General features: G+C 40.0%; 2 protein-coding genes across 3 annotated transcripts in view; one reads left to right on the top strand and one right to left on the bottom strand.

Moving 5' to 3' along the window:
* acsl6 (acyl-CoA synthetase long chain family member 6) overlaps positions 1–6,914 on the bottom strand; it is a 47,280-nt gene extending 40,366 nt beyond the window's left edge. Inside the window, exons 1-3 of one of the 2 annotated variants that reach the window (XM_088012188.1) lie at positions 6,865–6,914; positions 6,667–6,707; positions 5,733–6,487 (exon numbers count right to left, since the gene is read on the bottom strand). In XM_088012188.1, the coding sequence (XP_087868314.1) occupies positions 5,733–5,778 (46 nt within the window). In that variant the 5' untranslated portion in view covers positions 5,779–6,487; positions 6,667–6,707; positions 6,865–6,914. Of the gene's footprint in view, positions 1–5,732; positions 6,488–6,666; positions 6,723–6,864 lie in introns of those variants that run through there. The other variant, XM_014992334.2, reaches the window with a different exon arrangement.
* Positions 6,915–15,535: 8,621 nt separating this feature from the next.
* Positions 15,536–18,785, top strand: irf1b (interferon regulatory factor 1b). The gene is made up of 10 exons (XM_014992338.2): positions 15,536–15,690; positions 16,214–16,308; positions 16,401–16,500; positions 16,614–16,781; positions 16,898–16,938; positions 17,093–17,225; positions 17,350–17,463; positions 17,589–17,617; positions 17,791–17,905; positions 18,124–18,785. Exons 2-10 carry the CDS (start codon positions 16,222–16,224, stop codon positions 18,210–18,212), a joined length of 876 nt encoding a protein of 291 aa, XP_014847824.1. The 5' UTR covers positions 15,536–15,690; positions 16,214–16,221; the 3' UTR covers positions 18,213–18,785.
* The last annotated feature ends 3,196 nt before the right edge of the window (positions 18,786–21,981 follow it).

The raw sequence follows: 21,981 nt of genomic DNA, 5'->3' as shown, positions 1-21,981 counted from the left end.
CATTACTTGCCCATTGACGAAGGTCGAACCCTGCTGAAAGGAGCAATGCTCTTAATTTATCCACTAAGGCTCTTGCTTCCTCTGCAGATGGCAAACTTTGCAACCAGTTGTCGACGTAAAAACACCGCTCCACAGAAAACCGCACATCCTCTCCATCTTTACTGTGGTCGGTGACGTGACGCTGGAGGGCATATGTAGCACAGCAGGGGCTACAAGTGGTGCCAAAGGGAAGCACCTGCCATTCGTAGATGTCTGGTGGTCGGTCTTTGACCTGGTCCCGCCACAAAAACCTCAGGAGGGGTCTATCTTCTGATAGGAGGCGAACTTGGTGAAACATCCCCTTTATGTCACTGCTTATGGCGATGGCATGTTCCCGGAACCGTAGCAGCACTCCTAAAAGTGATGCCCCGAGGGTAGGTCCAGGTAGTAGGAAGTCATTGAGGTTGAGACCTTGGTACTGGTGGGAACAGTTGAACACAAGCCGGTTCTTGTTATTATGGCTCACCATATGATGAGGGATGAACCATGACTCTCCATCAGCTGTGGTTTCTTGGGGATCAAGTTTTGCCACAGTACCGGCCTGGACCAGTTTCTGAATCTCCTCCTGATATATATTAGCCATTGTTGGGTTCTTACTTAATCTCCTCTCATTGTTCCGCAGGTTTGACATCACCGAATCAGGAGAGGCCTTGAGGGCAGGCATGGTTTTCTTTCGTAGCAGTGGTGTAGCGTAACGGAGAACCCCATCCACACACACGCGCTCCGTCTTCTTCTCCAACAGGTCCACAGCCTCCTGGTCCAGTTTGGAACGAGTTACTGTCTTCTCGCTCCGGTAGGGAAGAACATCAGACTGCCAGAGTTTCTCCACATTCCTCAGCAGCTCCGTGTTAGAGTGAGAAACTGATGTGAACAAGCACTGTGGGTGTTGGAGACCACTGTTTGCTATTCTCATGGGTCCTTGAAGAGCCCATCCGAGTCTGGTTCTGACCGCAGCAGGTGCACCCGGTGGACCCAACCGGACTGGTTCGATGGGGGTGATGAGGTGAGGGTTGTCCGTACCGATGAGGATCAGAGGCTGTGCATTCTTAAAGGAATGCAGAGGCAGATCAGACAGGTGCTTGAACTGCTTCCGGAGTCTGTCAATTGGGTAGGATTGTTCTGCTAGGACCAGACGATCAGCAGTAAAGGCTCCATTCACAGCGAAACGGCTGCGACTGCTGAAGGAAGGGGATATATGGAAGGAAACTGACGCACCTCTCAATGTCTGGATATCCTGCCTTATAGTTCTCAGATTCAAAGTCTCTGGATTGCCCTGGAGGCCAAGCTTGTGGGCAGCAGAGGGCAGGAGCATTGTGCGTTCCGAACCATCATCGAGCAGAGCATAGGTCTTGAGGCTGTGGTTCTCGTGATGCAAAGTGACTTGGACTACTTTTAGCAAGACTCTGCTGACCTCCAGTGGCCTGTCAAGGTAAAGCATGTCAGTGGTGGTACTGATGAGACAACTTTCCTCCTTAGTTGTTTCTTTGTTGGCTCTAGTGTTTACATCATGGAGCACCTGAAGATGTTTCCCTTGACATAGATTACAAGGCTTCCGGAGATCGCACTGAGCTGCATGATGAGATCTTGCACAACGCCAACATCTGTCGTGGTCCTTTATCCACTGGGACAGTTGGTCCCTCGACAACTTCTGAACGTCAGAACACTGGCTGAGATAATGGTGCATACTTCCACAGTAGGGGCAATAACGTTCTGCTTTGGTGCCCTTCTTCCCTGCATAATTGGGAACTGAACCATCCTTGGATCCGTGCAGTATAGTGGTGACCCTCTTCTTCTGATGAATTGCTTTGTCTTTAGTTCCTGATCCAGAATCATGACTATCAGAATTATGACACCACGTTTCGTACTGGAGCCATTCAGCAAAATCTACCAAAGTGTAGACGGTGTTGGGATGGCGAAACATAGCTCGTCGGAAGTCTGCACGCTGATCTGCAGGCAATTTACTCAGCAGGCGGGCTACATGTGATCCACATTTTAGCTCAGCATCACCATCTGGGCCCAAAGTTCTGAGCAACCCGACCAGAGACTGGACTTGGAGAGCAAACTTCTCAAATGCTGCAGAGTCACCTCGGCGGACATCTGGAGCATCCATTACACTGGCAATCCTATTCAATGCCATCTGATGTGGCTGGCCAAACTTCTCATTCAGGGCCTCCATAGTGTCCGAGTATGGTGTGGCGGAGTTCAAATAAGAATCTGCAATGAGCTTGGCTTCCTCAAGTTTAAGGTGATCCACCAGGATTTGGTACTTGAACAGCTCTGTCCCATCAGGAGGTAACAAATTAGTTAAGGCAATCCTTAGCCGAGCAAAGTCGCTGGGGTCTCGTCTGGCAAAGTAGGGAATGCTTGGCCTAGGACCTCGATAGGTTTGTTCAGGGAGAACTGGTAAGGTCGAAGGAGGATGCAAACCCGTTGTTGACTCCAAGCATTCTGCCCTTGGTGACCCATGAACATCTGTCAGCATCTCCTCTTGTGTAGTGGTGGGTCCACGGAACTGTGGTCTGCCTACTCCTCCGACATGAGGAGAGTGAGATGGCGGTTGATATCTGGTATCGCTGTGCCTCATCTTCTCTTGTTGCACCTCCACCTTACTGTTACTAACATACGCTGTATGATGTGATGCAAAGGGAGGTTTACTTTGATACATCATACTCTGACTCTGATTCTTTATGAGCTGTAAATCACTCATCAGCTTCTCCAACATAGTCAGAACTGGCTGGGATGGTGGAGAAGGCTCAGCTTCTTCTCTTGTTTCAGGCCATGGTGGAGGATCAGGCCAGTCCTCCTCCTCCTCATCGTTGACCAGCTGTATTGGAGGTGGTGGTGGTGCATATGCTGGTGGTGGGACTCCAAACCTCTGCTGGACAGTGGCTGTGCTCTGCTTGGGAGGTCCCATCCTTCTCTTCATTTCTTCCTTTAATTCTCTGAGTTCAGCCATCTCAGCACGCATCGCTTCTTTAGACTGCTCCAATTCAGCTCTCTGTCTTCTGAGCAGCTCCAGCTCTGAGCGGTAGAGTGAGGAGGTCTGCATTAACTGTCTGGGGTGTGAAGACACAGAATAATCTCTGAAGTCCTCTTCTGATAAGCTCTTCCACCGCTGTGGTTCAGTAACTCTCTGTTCTGGGGAACCAACCCACTCATCTACCGTGATTTCCCATTGACTATTGGGCCATCGTGGTGTATCAGATAGGGGAGTGAGGGGTGTCATCTTGGCAGCTCCCTCTTCTGGTGAATATGAGCTATCATAGCATCCAGTATCAGCTTGTACACCTCCATAATCAAATGAAGGCTGAAGATGTCGCCCCATATAACTGGTTTCATAATCTTGTAAATATGAAGGTGGGCGGGTTTGCCGCTTCGGTCTAACTGTTGCTTCTTGGCTGGACCGCATGCTGAAACAGTGGTAAGTGTCCTGATCCGGCTCGAAGGACCAAAAATTGTAGCTGAGGATCTACTCTGAAGTTGAAGCTGGTGGGATATTTACACTCGCCACTGTGTGTCGATCAGAACAAACTGGAGATGGGCTTTGTTTTCAATCTCTCTTTATTGCGTCGTTACAGCAGATGTGCAGCAGAAGGTGGCTTGGAGTTGGAGATGTGGTCTAGATTAACAGAAACAAGCCCACATTAATACACCTTACACATGTATCCAATACAAGTAGCAGCAGTGACACCTGCTGGCCACAAACTGACCACATGTTCATAAAATGCTACAACTGACAGCTAAAGAGGTCTACACACGTGAAGTAACTTAAAAGTTACAATAAACAGGCACATCAACATGTACGGATACTAACCAGAACACATTAAACAGTAATAAGCCTAAATACTTGAAATACTACGCAATATATACTCGCAGGTGAGAAGCTAACCATGCGTAGCATGCTAACAACGGCACGACGAACAACGTCATCCTACAGAATAGGTGGAACTGATAAATAAACTACCCTAACACATTTAATAACAAAACACACTTACAACAAGTCAGGAACGCACATCTACCCCAACCGAAACTGTCGGCACCAACTGCACGCCTCCACTCTCAGAGACACGGTTTTGTACCGCTGCTGAAAGTGCTATAGAGAACTCACCACTGGGTGGCGCACCTTCCCCACCCAGGCCGAACCAACCAACACCTGGCCCAATCTGGTCACAAACAATTTCCACCCGAGCCTTTGTAACAGTTATAGTAATATTAATAATAATTCTGGAGATATTTTCCTTCAGTTTAGATGAAGAAGCAGGACAGCTCATCTAAATAAATGGTATAAAATTATTATAATTATCTGGGTCATTTCCCCTTTATTTTAAAGTTTCCATTCAGCTGGAAACTGAATGTTCTTCCTTTAATGTTTAGCTACAGCAAATGAGCTGATGATTTAAATCAGGTGAGCACAAATGTCTAAAACATGTTTGGGAATACATTAAATACAATATTCCTCATTATGTGCACTGCAGTTTCCTCTGTGACCTTGAGGATAGTGCCCCTTTGAATCCTGGTGACCTCCCTGATAGGAGCATCTCTAAAATCATTCCTGATTAGGAGGAATTAGCATTAAAAGTAGATAGCCTCTGATTCAACTCTTTACACTGAAATAAAGCAACCTTAAAGTGTAATGATGGAGAAAACAAATCTCATCAGGGTTATTAGAGATTTCCCGCAGCTTATCTTCATAGCACCTTGTAGTAAAAGCCTGTGTGCCTCTGATCGGGGTGGGGGTTGGGGTATAGGTAGGAGCACGCCGCTCTCGCCATGTTTTTGCCGGTAGGCCGCAGGATTCAGCACCACCTCGCTCCTGGACAGCTCCCGCCAATCAGCGGCGCTCTTCTGCAGCGCGTCATCCTTCCTCATCCTCCTCATCCTCCCTCCCTCCATCATCGGAGCATGCATGGCGGAGGACATCTCAGACAAAATGCTGACTTTCACCGCCTGCATATGTGTGAAACGGCGCACTGACTGTAAATAGAGGAAACGCCACGGCGCTCGTTCTGAACTCTTCCTCATTTCGGATGAGGCTCACTGCGGCAAATCAACCCAAAAGACAAGAGATATGACCTGGAGATGGTGGGGAGGTTTGAAAATGACGTGTGTCCGGTTTCCACACACAATGTCACACGACCTTATAGCAGCTGGCAGGCCATAAAAGCACGCGTTTATCCCATTTCGCTCATAATAAGGGCCATAATTTAATATCTGGAGGGTTACGGTGTTTTGTCTGGTTAAATGAAAGGATGTCCGCGTTTTGTTTTACGGCGCATGGCATCAGGTCCAACATGCACCGATACCTGATCAAAGGTAGCCAATCTGACCGAAGCTTTATTTCTCGGATTATAAAGCACATTTTTAGATTTTGTTGCTTTAATGTTTGCAGCGATGCTGCTTTTGGAGGCTACACGTGCTTCCTGAGCATCATTTAAAAAAATACATAATGGCGTTATTACAGCGCAGGCAACGCGCCAGCAGCCAAAACGTGTCAAGGTTTACACAAATCAAATCAACTCCGGTTAAAAACAGAGGGATCTCTACATCTGTGAAGCAAAAAAGCCGGAACACCGGCAGTGAATGGCACACAATGAAGCTCTGCCCCTGCGAGACACAGAAGCAGGTGCAGCGGCTATCGGCTAAAGGAGGACAAGAATGAATGTTAAAAAACGACCAGCAGAGATGGAACTCACCTAATATAATCCACAGTGACCCAGAGACCAGGACGAATGCGAGCATGTCTCTCTCATGGAGTCAGGTGTCCCGGTGCGGGTCGGGAGCGGCTCACAACTGCAGCATCGACTGCAGCAAGTCGCCGACAATCTAGGAGATTAAGGAGGGACGGTGGGGAGAGGGGGAGGGGGTTGCGTGGGTTGGAAAGGGTGGGGGGGGGAATATCTGGGACCGGCAATTGAAGGGAAGGGGTCGTTCCGGGCAGGAGGGGGTCTCAGCGTGCAGAATCTGCTTTAAAATAAACGACAACACGTGTAGCTGAGGAGGAAGAAGAAGCGGGCAGCATCCCTCCTCCAGCGCCGTCCACCTTCACCTAGTTGGACGCTGCGCAATGGCAGACTCTCCTGATGACATTAAACGGCTTGTAGGTCAGGTTGAGCATCTAATGAAGTTTGTTCTCTATGTCAATTAATGATCAACCACAAATTTAAAAGTCATCCGATACTGGTTACCCCTGGTTCATCATTGGAAAATTATTTTATTTTATTTTATTTTATTTTATTTTATTTTATTTATCTGGAAAATGTTAAGGAATGCAACTTTTTGTATCTGAGTGTTGATTTATTTTTGTTAATTTGATTGATTTGTTTGAAGGGGATGCGCGGCCACATCACGCCATCCCTGCAGCTCAGCACGCTGACACGGAGTAACTTTGCATCAGAGTCACGTGGTTCAGAAAAACACGCCCATTGAACTAAAGTAACCTTGAGAAAGGCTGACACAGACACAGAGGGTGGGTTAAACACAGATGGAGGGGAGGAAGTAAGAATTACATAAAAATAACTACACGACCACATAATACACGTATCAATGCGTTATGATGCGCCTTTATCTGACTAGTTTCATCCAGATGTCTTCCCTAGTTGATGTCTTATTCTGCTTCTGCTGACTCACCTTATTAAATGGGTCACTGGTGAAGACCTGTTCTTTTACATCTGCAGGCAGGAAAAAAAGACTCAAAGCACAAAAAAGAGAGAGCTAAGCCGTTCATTCATGCACAATGTCAAGCAAATTCACAAGCAGCGCAGCCAATAAAGTTACAAGCAATCCTCTTTTTATCTTCATTAAGTTTGTAAATGTTTATCAGGTTACCTGCAATTTCACGTCAGGAGAAAAGCTGAATGAAAGTGGGCGAGCTAAAGCCACATATTTGATGGCTGAGTTTATTTATTTTGCACTGGGATCAAAGTACACACACATCTCTGGGTTAAAAGTTTCATCTTATAAAATCTTACTATTTTGAACAAAACATACAGGAATTCTGACACATTATTGTTTCCTAACATCTTGTCACCTGGAGAAAAAAGAAAAGATCAGGACACCACATTGAATATTCAGTTGTTATTGATAAATTAGGAAATCAGCAAACCTGATTTTACTTGGTAAACAAATACTTTTCAACAAAGTGGAGCATTTTAGCTAAGATTCCTTTATTAAAAATCAAATAAGTTTACTCACTTGGTTTAACAAATTGTTGTTAAAACCAAATAAAAAAACAAAGAGCAAGTTTCAAATTCTGACTCGAAGGGAAAAGTTAATCAAAACCAACCTGGTCTAAAGATAACTTCCCTCTAAGCCTCAGAGATGGTTGTGCCAACAGTCATCAGGCATTTGTAGCATCATGTAGTCCATCTTTGAAATTATTTGTCTTTACAGAATTGCTTAACTGAGCCACAATAGCCATATTGTTTTAACAAAGTACTGTCTGTTTAAGGTCACGCCACGACATGTTGAGCAGATTTGAGTCAGCCACTCCAAAACTTTATGTTTTTAGGCATTCAGAGGAGAACGTGTGACTGCGGTTTATTGTCCTGGATAACCGAAGCTTAAAGTCAAGTTTATTTATGCATCATTTTACAAACAGTTTGCACCAAAGTGCAGCACAGTGAGAACAAAAATAATTGATAAGAACAGTTAAGAAAAAGCACACTAAATGAAGATAATATAAAAATAAAAATAGGCAATAGGTATTGAATTCAAAAGCTAAAGAGAGATGAGTCTTTAAAAAGACATTAAATCTCCAGATTATGAGCTCTCTTGTGTGGATTAATAGATTATTCCACAGTTTTGGGGCTGCAGCAGCAACCTTGGTCTTTTTATGGATGTTTGACATTTTATAAGATCCTTTTTAAAATATATCAAATCTAAAAACCTGTAACAATCCAGTAACAATTTAAAACCAAACCTGTAACAAACGGGAAGCCAGTGGAGCGAAGCTGGAACTGGAACATTCTGGTTAAACGTTCCTTTTTTTTAGTTCCCCATAACAGACGGTTAGCAGCATTTTGTTCAAGCTGCAAACAATGAAGAGATGACTGATCTAAACTGAAGAAATCCATCCATCCATCTATCCATCCATCCATCCATCCATCCATCCATCCATCCATCCATCCATCCATCCATCCATCCATCCATCCATCCATCCATCCATCCATCCATCCATCCATCCATCCATCCATCCATCCATCCATCCATCCATCCATCCATCCATCCATCCATCCATCCATCCATCCATCCATCCATTTTCTTAGAATAAAACTTCATGTTGTGGCTGAAAACAGTTTATATTGACAACTCACTTGTGAATTTAAAGGGGTATTATGTAAAAATCAACTTTTTGGAGCTTTATAGCGTTATTCCATTATCAAAAACAGAGTCACATGTTTTTGATAAGCATAGAGTTCATAGGCAGTATGAGATCCAGTGTGTGTCCTTTATCATGCTATGAGACTAAAAGAGTCAATCAAATTCAGGAAATCTTACTCCAAGATTTCCTGTCACACCACACATAAAATCTAAAAAACCCCCAACAAAGTCACCAAATCAGTAAAATAAAATAATAGTTCATTTCCAGTAGCGACAGAAAAGGAATCTTTCTTACTGATCAATCGTAAACTTTTAAATTTATTTGACTGGGGCGGATGTTTGATCGTCACCTGAGGTGATTATTTCATTCTACAGGAGTTTCTAATAATAAATGAGTCTGGCTGGAGGAAATGAATTCATTTTTTAGCAGCTTTATCCTTTAAAAAACAAAAGTGATATTTACTCATTCTAATTTTTTATATATTAAAATGTATTTGATGATCTAAAACAGTTTAAATGAGCTCAGTTTTAAGAAGAGAGAGAGACAGTATCAAGCTAAAATTATCACTGAGAGACATTAAAACAAATATTAATGGAGTATATTGATACATTGAGTCTGTATATGCCAGTTGAGGCTGTGAAAAGGCAGGTAATAAAGTAGCAACAAAAACTCACCTGAACAGTCAGATGTAGAGATAAAAATCCAAAACAAAGGCAGCAAAACAGAACCAGTTGAGTTCAGATGGAACAAGATGGAAGAAATTATTACTGGAGCAGAGAGAAACTTACACCGGGGAAAATGATCAGAAACAGGTGAGATTAATGACCAGAGCAGCTGACAATGAGCTGCTGCCTGCAGGTAAACTGAAGACACAGAAGATGAACAGAAACTAACATAAAACCCAGAAAACTAAAAAAACAAATGCAAAACCAAAATGTGGCAAAGAGACGCAAAGATGAGAGAAAAGAAAAATAGGAAGCAAATAAAACATAAAAGAAAAAAGACAGAAATAAAACATGAACTAAGGTTTACAAATGAAAAAGAAAGGAGAGACTACAACCTAAACAAAACCTGAAGTATTAAACTAAACCAAATCAGCATCTATGATTCTGAATCTGTTTAGAGAAAATTGGATATGAGATCAAACTTTTGCACCAAACTCTTAAAAAAAAAAGACATTGACAATGTTCCCTGCTGAAATCCCACCCTGGAAAAAGACCTGAGTTATTAAATGATTAAAATCCATCAATTAATGTAACACTCCCACCAATCAGTTTATCTGACTTAATCGCTGATCGTCACAAAAAAGGCAGAAGAAAAGTAAAGAAAGTTCCTGCTTCTTTTTCCTCATCAAAGGTTTCTGGAACAAAAGCCCTTCAGGAAAGTGAGACATTCAACAAAAATGAATAAAAAAGTTTTGTGTTTCCCCATCAGAATAAAAACAAAATCCCCCCAAAATCACTATGTTGTATTCTGTGACAAAATGAAAGCAAAAACATCATCGTAGCAAAGCTTCAGGTAAAAACCTGCAAGCTGGTGAAAAAGAGATCTAAACTCACTGAGAACTAACAGACCAACATAAACACAACATTTTAAAAATATTTAAAGCAACAGATTTTTATATTCAGCATAAGAATCTTAAAAAACAATATGTTTTTATTGCATGATTTCTGAAATGAAGTGTGAAAACTCTCACTACAGACCGCATTATTTATATCCTAAACACAATTTATAAAATGTAGTTTTGTTTTAAATGTGAGTAGTTTTCCATTGAATAGCATATTTACCTGTTTTAAGTTTAATTCTAATTAAGGCAAACCCACCCAAATAGATATCGAGTATTTTATTTTTATAGTTTATTGTGACATTTTCTAATAACTGTAATGATGACAGGCATTTTAGGCCCCTAAAACTGAGGCCAAAGGTCAAAATAAAGGATTATTTGATTTACTTTCAGGTGTTTTAGAACTTGTTAAAGTGAAAATCACAACATTCTCATATTCTATATAAATTACTGATGCATGATGTGTGTAAAACATGATTACTGATGCTTCAAAATCATATTTCTATGCAATAAAGTTTCTCTTGTATAATATTTTAGTTGATATTTCCTGTATGTTCTTGGTGTCAAAAATATTTTACAGAACAGTGAGAGCATCATCAATTAAATACAAGAAAATATGAAATCATTTTGTTTGCAGAATGAATGGCATGACAGATGTATCTCTGCTTATGTAATTTGTTGTCACTTGTTAGTTTTATCAACACGGAAGATAAAATCACCATGTAAAGAAAATCACTTTGACCTCCATGTGCCACTATCATTACCTTCTCTTTAACCATTAACCACATTCCTTCAGCTGCCAACTTAAAGACGTCCTGAAGTCCAAATGAAATAAAATTATATTTAACACGTATCAAAGTGGTGCACCTCAGTTTGACATTTTTACAGAGTTATTTACAGTCCATCATATTAACATCTGACACCTAGGAGGAAGTTTGCAGAGGGCAAACCGCAGCCTGAGCTGCAGATGTTGCTGCCAAACGGTGAAAGTACAAAATTTAACAGCCAAAAGGAAGACAAATGAAGCAGTCGGGATGATTTATTTTATTTTTTTCATACTTTCTAGTCATTATCCTGTATTCTTTCAATTCAACCAAGAAGCAACCTTCTCCGGGTCACACAAAAACCAAAATTCTTATTACAAAATCAAACAAAAACAAACTAACAAACACAAGAATCTTAGAACTTTAGAAGCAAAAACATTGCAGAGTAGAAAAGTTATCAGACTTTTTCTGTTTAAACTTGCAAAAACAGTCAGACTTGTAATGTTTCAGCTCTCTAAAACAATACAGTGAGTGACCTGATGGGGGTGCTAAACTTTCAGGAAGTTTCTAAAACGTCACATGACTTTTCATAGAAAGAAGCCAAGGAAACTGATTCTGTTTCCCTTTTCGTTTCCTTACACATTTCACCCTGTTTTTAATTCAGATGCTCCCTCTCGTCCTCTTTACTATCTATGGTTATAAAGTGGATGTTGTTTTGATTAATATGTCAAAAATATGGAATAAACACTCTTAATGCATGAGAAAATAAAAGATCAGGCACTTGGAGAAGAAGTGTTTACTCCAAACTCCTAATTTCTAAAATAATGCATTTGTTTGATGATTGCATAACAATAAGCACAGTGAGAATTAGAGACAGTTGGATGAAGGGATTAAGTGTGGAATTGCCTGAGTCTGTTCAGTAAACAGTAGAAACCAACTTATGCAATTTTAAATGATTCATTATTTGGATTATTCTAAAGTCAGGTTGCATGAGATCTGCCCCTCTGTCTCGTAACAGAACATCAAGACTGTCTCATACTTTTTGCTTCTGTTCTTAGTTAATGGGCATTTGGTGTAAAATATTTGACTGGTACTCCAAAGCCTATAAAAATCCTCTTCAGCCAGCCTGATGCAGGACTGGACATGTTTGACATCTCAGAGATAATAAAGGATCTTCCTGCATTAATGCTGCGACCTCTAGACCTGGGAATAGTTACTGATGTTAAAGGAAGTGAAATCTTCCACTACTATTTCCTTTAAAAGGTGAATAATGGACATGATTTCATTAATACAAATGGAAAGACTCTGATTATTGAGCAGTTGTTTAATGATAACTTTTATAAGTGATTGGAATTTATTTCTAGCTCACCTTGAGGAAGTTAATTAAAAAGCGTGAATTAAAAAGATCAGAATTTGACAGGACGGCATCAGGAAGTTCAGTTCAGGAATGGCATTCACGTTGGATTGCAAAACAGCCTTTGAGCAGGTATGCCGTCTTCAAACGAAATTACTTGAATTGCTTTTCAGCAAACGCTGTCACGAAACAGCGCAGAGCTATGCTAAAATTCAAGTGTTTCTTTTTGTAATCCCAGCTTGCAATCTCCCACCTGTACGATGTGCTGTAATAGTGTGGCTGACGCATGAGGGCTTTGGCCTGATCCAGTGTCACTGAGCTGTCAAAGCAGATGGTCCAGTGGGGATAGAGACCGAATGCTCAAGCAGCTTGTCTCATGCCAAAGCTCCAAATTACTGTTTTATTCCTTCAGGTGGCACCACATGCAGAGCAAACTGCCAGTATGACAGAACCATGCTAAGAAATAATGGTTGGAAACTCAGAACTTACGAGCAAATTAGAAGTTAATGTAAAAGAAAAACGACTGAATCTTATTTATTCTACTTTGCAAAAATAATTAAAAATAGTCCTGTCATGATTACAAATTTCACTGCATGATAAATTGTCCCAGAAGTTATTGCAATAAACAATAATATTGCGGTTTTGATGCATTTCCCAGTAATACAATGGTAATAGCAAAAATAATAATGCAAGAACACATTCTCAAAGATCAATAAACTTTACATTCTATTGAATATTTAACACTGGAACTGGAAGACATTTTAAATATCCAAAATAAATAAAACAACAGAAACAACACATAAAATTAATTATAAAGTCTATGTGTACAAAATTGACATTTTGAGACCAAAGCAACAGACTGAAGACTTTTATCATCCAGATTTTGGTAGAAAGAAAAAAGATTGACTTATTTTAAGTTATAAAGTGATTTGTTGATTTATTACTTATTATAAGAGGCCTATTCAAGTTTAGTCAGACTAAGTGGAGATTGTATTTAAGCTTAATCTTTGCTACACACTAATTTAAATTTGGATCTGGATTTTTACTAGACCATTTTAACACAAATATGTTTATCTTCCCTGACACAGCATGATGCTGCCACCTCCATGTTCTGTGGTTAGGGGATTGGATGCTCAGGGTGTTACTTTTCCAGCTAACAAAGCATTTTGCATGCAGGCTGAAAAGTTCAGTTTTCATCTAATTGGATCAGATCCGTCCCCCATTCAGCTCCTTCAGACTAGCTAACAGCAATTAGCAAACACCTGGTGGAACTGCATCTGCTGACCTCATTTTATAAGCTACTTCTCAGTGCAATGCTGGTAAAAATATTGTTAAAGCCTGAAGAGAGGAACGATGTTGTGATGACTTAGCTCAAGCAGGAGTTTTTTAAAGGACAGAGGCCCAATTTCAAGTCATTAAATCAGGAAGTAAAAAATTATATTTGATATAGCATTTGAAAGTCACATAGTTACTTGTGCTATAAAATGTCACCATTTGCGTGGAAAACGCATATTACTGCCCCTCTAAGTGGATGTCCATGTGTGGGTTTTGCAGACAATTTCCACCTACATTATATTTTTCAATCAATCAATCAATTGGTTGATTGATTGATTGATTGATTATATTTTTATAACTTTTATTATTCCTGATGCTTTCTGATGTTCTCCAACAAACTCCTGTAGCTTTCGCGGAACAGCTACAGAATCTAATAAACAAAAACTAAAAGTGAATATCAGCTGGAGTGAATTCCTATAATTCACCTATTTCTCTCCACCGCGCTGCCTGACAGCTGACAGCATTCCAAGAACAGAAGGGCGGAAACTCTGGAGGATCCAGCCCCGTCCCGCCCCCCGCATGGATTTCTGTTTTTTCTGCCTTCATCGGGAAATCCCACACATTTATTGCCGGTGAAAAACTCCGTAGGAAAACTCCCTGCCGTTCCCTGCCAGGCGGCGGGCGGCGCGTGTGGAGCGTAGACGCGCAGCCGCGGCGCATGCGCGCGGCCCCGAGCCGCGCCGCACGGGAAGCCCCAGTGTGAGGACAGCAGGAGGGGGAGATGCGACAAGGCATTTGTGGGGCTTCCCAAGCGTTTTAACCGTGCGCTCATCGTTTTAAATAGCAAGCCTTTCTTTGATACACACACACCCACCCACCCACGCACACACACACATACCCACACACACCCACACCCACACCTAATCGTTGGTAATAATCAAAGCATAGTAAAAACAAAACATTTTTATTAGTATAAGTTATGAGTTCATCCCTTTTTTTTAATTAGTTTTATTCATTCATTATTGTTATTATTTTTAGCGCTTTTTGCTTTGTTCCCAAGAGTTTCATGAGCGCTGGCCCAGTGTGAGGATCTGATAAGGTCCTCTCTCAGATCTGATAAGGTGCGTGTGTGTGTGAAAGAGCAGCTTCCTCATGTCTCCTCTCTGAGCGGATTCAGTGCAGGAACGCTTGTACCAGTGTGCCTCTAGTGGTAGAAAAAAAATACTACATCATTTCTTGTAAATGCTTCGCTTCTCATAGCCCCGCTGTTTATACTAAAGGGCTGGTCTGGTATCATGTGCACGTTTGTCATGCCAGTATGTGGGCCGGTATTCACAGGCTTGCTGATGAAAAACAGAGTAAGAAATCAATTGTTTGATCTCATTTAATGCAACCTCTTTTTAATAATGATAATAATGACAATAATAATATGCGTTTGAGTCGGTCTGACTAGAAAGGCACAACATAAGCTAAGTTAATTTACTCTATTTAACAATAAGAACACTAATACAACATGGCGTTGTTGTTAACTGTTTTAAAAGTATTGCAGTTTTAAATACATGTGCATATGTTGCTAAACGTCCGAAAAGTCTGCAAAGTTCCCTGCACTGTTCTGCATGCTGGATTACAAAACTCCATCCAGGTCAGGTCATAGTTTTATGCAGCGGACTACGTGCAGCGGGCTACTGTAATCAGCCCGTGTTGTTATTAACTTCCCTCTTGCACTCAACAACGTGATTTCTCGGAAACGGCTCCACTGCTGAACGAGAGGCTCACAAAGCGCATGCGCGCCACTGTAAAAAACATCCCCAAATAGATCAAATAAACGTACTACTTTCAGCTTTTTAATGCATTTTTTGCAACATGTGCATAAATACATGCTTAGTGATGAAATGTTAATAACAGACGTATCTGCTAATTAAACATTTATTTTAAAATTATTTAACTATACATCCCTTCATTCCTCTATTACAAAGTTATGCATGAAGAATTTTAGGGGAAAATTGACAAGACTTGGATAAAAATGTTTTGTGTGAAAGCTAAAAAAAAAAAAAAGTCCGACATAAAGAAACGGCAACATCTTCAAATATTTGATAAAAATTGACATCAGAGTCAAAGCCGGACTTGCATGTGTTTTCATAGTGGATATTTTTTACAGTTCGCCCCGCCCTCTGGGCTGATGGGGGGAATACCAACTCAGCAACAATATAAGAAGACAACCTTTACCACGCTTCCTCACTCAGTCCAAGAAAGCTATCCAGCAGGATAACTAAGGAACGAGAAGAAACTAATCTACAGCGAACTCGGAACTTTCGCATCACTGATTTTCACACATCTCCCTTTTTCCTCTCGGATTATAAAAGGAGCAAACACTGTAAGTGGTTTCGAGGTTTATATTTAGTAAGAATTTATGTGAAGGATTTACGCCTGAGTAGCAACATTTTAAATATTCTGTGAATACAGTTTAGAACGCGTTTTTCAAGTTTTGTGCATTTTAACTAATTGAACTGAAATCGGCTCTAATTTATGGATGGGGATATCGCGCACCGATAAGTTGTGTTACTTTTTTTATTTTTTATTTTTTTTTACTTTGTTTGGCCACTAAACGAATCAATTCGGAAAACAATAATTTCAGAAGAGCTGTGTGTTTTTTGGGTCTAATGATATCACACATTCGCCTGACTTCTGCATGTAAACGCCCCCAAACCTCTCCTCCTTGCGCGCCCTGCAGCCTTCAGATGAACTTCTCACCTCCTTTTAGCACGGCCAACCCGCAGCTATAAATCTAAGCAAAGGCGGATGTGGGGGTTTCAGTTGCTCTCTCTTCTGTCTATCAAATCGGATTCCGCCTTTATCTAACGACTATCTTGTTTTTTGTGTGTTGCTTCGTATTTTAGGCACAAACATGCCTGTGTCTAGAATGAGAATGAGGCCGTGGCTGGAGAAGATGATCGATTCAAACACCATCAGCGGGCTGCAATGGGTGGATAAGGTCAGTAAGTTGTTGATATGGAGCTTGAAATTAAAGTAAATATGCTATAAAATGTCTGCTTAGCTAAAACATGTTTTGTATTCATGTTGCAGGAGAAGACAATGTTCTCTATTCCATGGAAGCACGCTGCTCGACATGGTTGGGAGCTTGACAAAGACGCCTGTCTGTTCAAAGAATGGGCCATCCATACAGGTGAGCAAACAGGAACATGCACTTCAGCTGTATTTGTAATGAATATGCAAATACATAACAAAACATTTGAGTTTGGTTATGAAAAAACTCAAATGTTTAAATGGTTTTTACAGGTAAATACACGAAGGGACAGAGTTGTGATCCCAAAACTTGGAAAGCCAACTTCCGATGTGCCATGAACTCCCTACCTGACATTGAGGAGGTGAAAGACAAAAGCATCAACAAAGGCCACCAAGCCATGCGGGTCTTCAGAATGCTGCCTGCTGTCTCAAAAAACAAAGGTGAGAAACAATTCTTGGCATATTTCAAGATTTTCACAGTAGATTTTTTTGTTGCTGACATGATATTAAAAGTTTGAGCTGTAAAGTGATTAAATGTTTTTCTTTTCTTTGCACAGACAAAAGGAGCAAATCGAGGGACACCAAGTCGAGGAAGAAGGTAAATACTGTCAATGTGCTGCAGCATCTAGTTAGGGATTTATTCAAATCATGTGACTCTCACAGATTTAGATAAGGCTATGTAAATGCAATCACGAAGCTTTATGTTTTGGAAAAGAAATTAACTGATTTTGACTTTTTTTTTATCTCTGCAGAGACAAGCAGTTAAGGAAGAGATGGAGTCAGACTACAGCGACACTCAGTCTCCTGTAAACATGTGTCCGCCCGAGGAAACCATGTCCACTCAGGAGAACACAGTAGACAGCACAGTGAACATGGAGCATGCAGGTAAGTGAGAAACTTTGCAAAACAAACAAACAAACAAACAAACAAACAAACAAACAAACAAACAAACAAACTGTGCAATATGCAAGTGATAGATGTTTTTCTAAATGCGGTTTCCTTGTTGCAGGATTCGACTGTACAGTTGAAGTTCCAGAGTTGTCCCTCTTAGTGGAGATTGAGACAGATCCTCTGCAGAACCACTTTTCCCACAGATTTGAGGTTTCTCCTGAACACAACCTTGGTAAGACAGGAGAAATTTTACTAACTGGGAAAAAAACTGCAAGAGAATTAGATGGAAATGTATCCCATCAGTATACTTATAGTATTTTCCTTTTCTCTCCCTGCTTCTTTGCTGTGCTCTTCCAGAATACGACTATCAACAAGACGTCATTGAGGTAAGCATGACCTTCAGCTCCCACTCTTAACTGCATGCATTTTTCATTGGCAGGAATACCCCTGCTTGTCTTGTTCTGTCTGTTTGGCATCATTAATGATACAATTAAGCTAATCGTTAAAAAAACGATGCGAGAAATCTCCAGTTGTACTCAGTCTGGTGTTACTCTTACAGATTTGCAAGATACTGGAGAAAGAATCACAGTGGATGAGCAATACAGACAGCAGGGGATTCCTTCACAATGAAGCACGCACCAGTCCAGGGAGTAATTGGAGTGAGTCTTCCTCAGGTAAATACTGACAAGCAAAGACGAAATTTACTCTGCAGCAGTTTTAAACCTTTAAATGTAGAAATAGATTGCATATTTGCAATTTGGGAGTTTAAATTCAACACATTTTGCATGTAGCAAACTCTTGGAAGAAGACAAGAGATCATTAAAAATTGATTTTGAAAATGGATACCTATTGTCACCTTAATTTATGCTGGAATGTTGTGTTTGTTTTTCAGAGTTAGAAGACCCACCACAGTACACAACACTGGACACAAACTTCCAGAGCAACTCGTACGAATTCTGGAACAACTTTTCCTTGATGTGAGATCTCCATGACCGGACAGGAGGACTCTTTAAAATTTTGGACTGTTTTTAAAGCGCTTCCTGTTCACAAGCTCCACCCCGTCAGAGTCAACCCCGCCACATTAAGCTATCATGCAAGCCACTCGTGTGTGGACAGTTGTCCTCATCTCTTGTATCCAAGGATGTGAAGTTATGAAGAATTTGTCTGTGTTACAGAAGCTTAGATGATGTGTGCATATGGTTTTGGCTGGTTCAAAGCACTTATGTTTTTACTTTTTACCATACAGATTTTAAGATCGGGCATTACATCATGATCCAAAAAAGTCAGTAATTTGGATATACCTCCAAAAAGAAAACTACACTGATATAAATATTTAACTTAGGTTGAAGTGCCATTTATTTTATCACATACATATTTTTTCCGTTAGACTTATAAGTGACATTTTGCTAATGGGGTAAATGCATTCTAACATCTCAACTCTTGACAAGTAACTTCATGTGAAAGCACTTCTACATGTTTCCTTAAAGCATTTGTACAAAGTGTATATATTTGTGTTTGTGTGTTTTTTTACAAAATAAAAAGTGTTTTAAAATATGAATGACTATTAAGTTTTTATATATAGCATAAAATTAACAGTATTTTCCCTGATCTACAGAGTGTTTTGGTTTATATTGCATGTTTTACTGATGAAGAACATGATGTAGAATCGCACTCAAAATAATAATAGTAGCATTTGTTTAAGTAAAAAATACACAGCATGCAGATGCCTGACTGTATTCTAAACGGGGGGAATCTTCAGTCACATTTAAAATGACAGCTTTGCTATTTGTTACTAATTACAAGTAGAACTAGGTATGTAACAATAGAATTACTCATTATCAGCTAACATGCAGCACAAACACAGTTCCTCCATGTATTTTCTCTTCCTCCTCTGGGGTTCCCCTGTAAACCCCGGGGTGTTGAAGAAAAACTGCTGTTGCATAATAAGGTGACAAACATGCAACATTTAAGGGGAATGAATGACAGCTGAAGAAAAAAAGTTAAATTATGCCTGGCCTGATATATTTCCTTATCTAGAGAATACATTCTTTTCATTCGTGCTAAAGAACATTTCAAGTTTGTCTGGATGTTTGTGGATGAGTGCCAGCTGCGTTTGATGGAGTCTTCATACTCGTTTTCTCAGCCTCTCTGTTTTGATCCCTAACTGCCTGAAAAGCAGGAAGCCGGTTTTCTTGGATTGCTTTCTGCGTAAACACAACTTATTATAAGTCATGTGACTTCATTGCAGCTTTTCATTGAGGCTGAAGGAGGGGAAGCGGGGCATTTCCTGGAAGCCGTCTGACCAAAGTTTGGACTAAAACTGAAGGGTTTTCAGCAATTAACTCAAATGTAACCAATTCTGAATAATGTTCCTTAAAATCTATAGATAATAGCACACAATGGGCTAAATGTCAGAACACAGCGACAATATTCTATCTTGACATGCAAAATGCAAATCGGTGCTCAGAGTATTTATAGATATTTTCCTCTAACAAAAGCTGCTCTGTCCCAAACGGAGGTGGTGGTACTATCTTCATACATTTGGTTTGTACATGTTTTGCTGTTGTTTTTCATAACAAATGTTGTCTGTCGAATGTTTTTGAATTTTGCACTACAAAATGATCACAGGGTTACAAACTATGAAGGTTTTCAACTTTTTTCATATGTTGTATTTTAAAGTCTGCTTGGTTTTATGTTTTATAGTTTTATTTCTGTTCTTTTATTTCCTGGTTTGTCTCTATCCGCACACCAAGTGATCATTTTCCCCAGCTGTCCTGCAGAGCGACATCTCCAGAATCAGCAGTCGGTATCAGTGATGCAATCGATAAATGCAAGCACTAAATCTGAGGTTCTTCTGCAAAGCGCTTCCTGAGACCTACAGCCATGACTGGCCTGTAAAATAGTTGATTACACTGAAATTTATGTTTCTATGCAAGTCACCTAAATCAGCTAACATCTCTGCAGACCCCACACATCCTGGACACAAACCATACAGACTTTTCCTTTCAGGTCAATGCTGCCTATAAAGATTTTTGAGGCAGTTTCTGCCCCCAGGCTGAATCTCTGAAGAACACCATGAGCCTCATATGCACACTGTCACAACCTGCCTTCCTGTTTTCCCTTTTATAAAGTGGCTGCATTTAAACTGTTCCTGTTAGTCTATGTTTTATTTCCTCTAAAGTTTAGTTAAATATCGCACACTACAGGAGAAGGCCTAAGAAATGAATACCTTATTCTTTCAGCAAATCTAAGTTAGACCCTCTTTCAGCATGGACCATGGAATGACCTTTGACCTTCCGAGAGGCAGTGAATTATGGAACTCCCAAGCAGACTCTCTTGGTCATAAAGCCACAAATCCAAAATATTCACACTTCTAAGAAAGCTGAAGAATAAAACATCTTTATATCTGGGATTTGAAGCTGTGCAGGTCCAGAGTGTGAAATCAGAACTTCTCTCCCGGGTCGTAACTCACAGCGAGGTCGAAGAAACGGAGATAAGAATCCGACATGGAAGAACTCTACCTGATCCTGGCTGTAATGGACTAAAACTCTGCAGAGTTTTAGTTTCTGAACTAACTGTGCGAACTAAGCCATGCTCAAATATAGAGAACAGGTACGAATTTTGAGTAAATAAATCAGATTCAATCTTTTCACATATTTTGAAGCAAAATAAAAACAACAAGAAAACATTTTAATTCAGAGACTCTAAAAAAATGTAGGTTGATATGAACGGATACCAAAGTGTTAATTCACCCGCAGACGTTTGTTTGATACATAAACTTCTGTTTTGGACCTGCATTGCTTTCTGCCCCATTTACATTTTGCAAATAATCCCATTTTTATCAGTGCGCTCTCCTGACTGTGGTTCAAAGTCATAAAATTAAACCAAGACAAAGTGTAAGTGGATTTTACACGACTGTTCACGATGACTTTAATTCAAACTTAGCACGCCCAGTAAAAGCCACTGTTTTTTCAACATATTGGAGAAACGATGCTTCATTTCAATTTAAACAGTAAAATTCAGCCATTCAGAAATATTGAGCACATTAAATGTTTTTCCAAAGATGCAGGTAATGAATAGAATGGGCCGAGACCCACTTTTATTATATTTTTAAAATCATACAAAGGTTTCTCACATCCAATATGTATGATAAGAACATTCCTATTTGGCATTTTAAATCAGAATCAACACTTCTGTTATTGTAAAAATTAAAATGTCACTTATTCAGTGAATTAAAAACGCTGAAGAAGCAGGTTTTAAGATGTCACATATTAGCACCGCTGTGTGAAAAAGCAGTTTTTTAGTTTATCTTTGTTTTTAATTCTGTCCCTGATGTGAGCAGTTCAAACACTGTAAAACATGTAAAGCTGGTTAAACTTGAAGTCCACCTGCTGCCACAGAAATGCAAGATAATTTTATTGTTTTTAACTCAGAAATTAAAGTTCATGAAGTCGATTTAACAAGAGATAAAAAACGTTTAAACAACTTAAGTTTGTTAATCTTGAATTGAGTTTCAACTTAATGCTGTAATTTAAATCAAATAATTATTTCATACCTATTTTCACTCAATATCAAATTATAATATTTTTTTATTTTAGAATAATTTAAATTATCCCATAATGATCCCATAATAAATTTTATTAAACATCTCAATGAATTCTGCTCAAAAACATTTAGTGTTAACGGAGCATCATCTTCCAGCTGCATTGAAATAAAAATTTTCCTTAATAACACAGAGTCAGATTAATGT

The sequence above is a fragment of the Poecilia mexicana genome, unplaced genomic scaffold (genome assembly GCF_051168715.1).
Source record: "Poecilia mexicana isolate PSO_F unplaced genomic scaffold, ASM5116871v1 scaffold_14, whole genome shotgun sequence".
Taxonomy (NCBI): domain Eukaryota; kingdom Metazoa; phylum Chordata; class Actinopteri; order Cyprinodontiformes; family Poeciliidae; genus Poecilia; species Poecilia mexicana.
The sequence above is the reverse complement of the archived record's forward strand: the minus strand, read 5'-3'. Positions and strand labels throughout refer to the sequence as shown.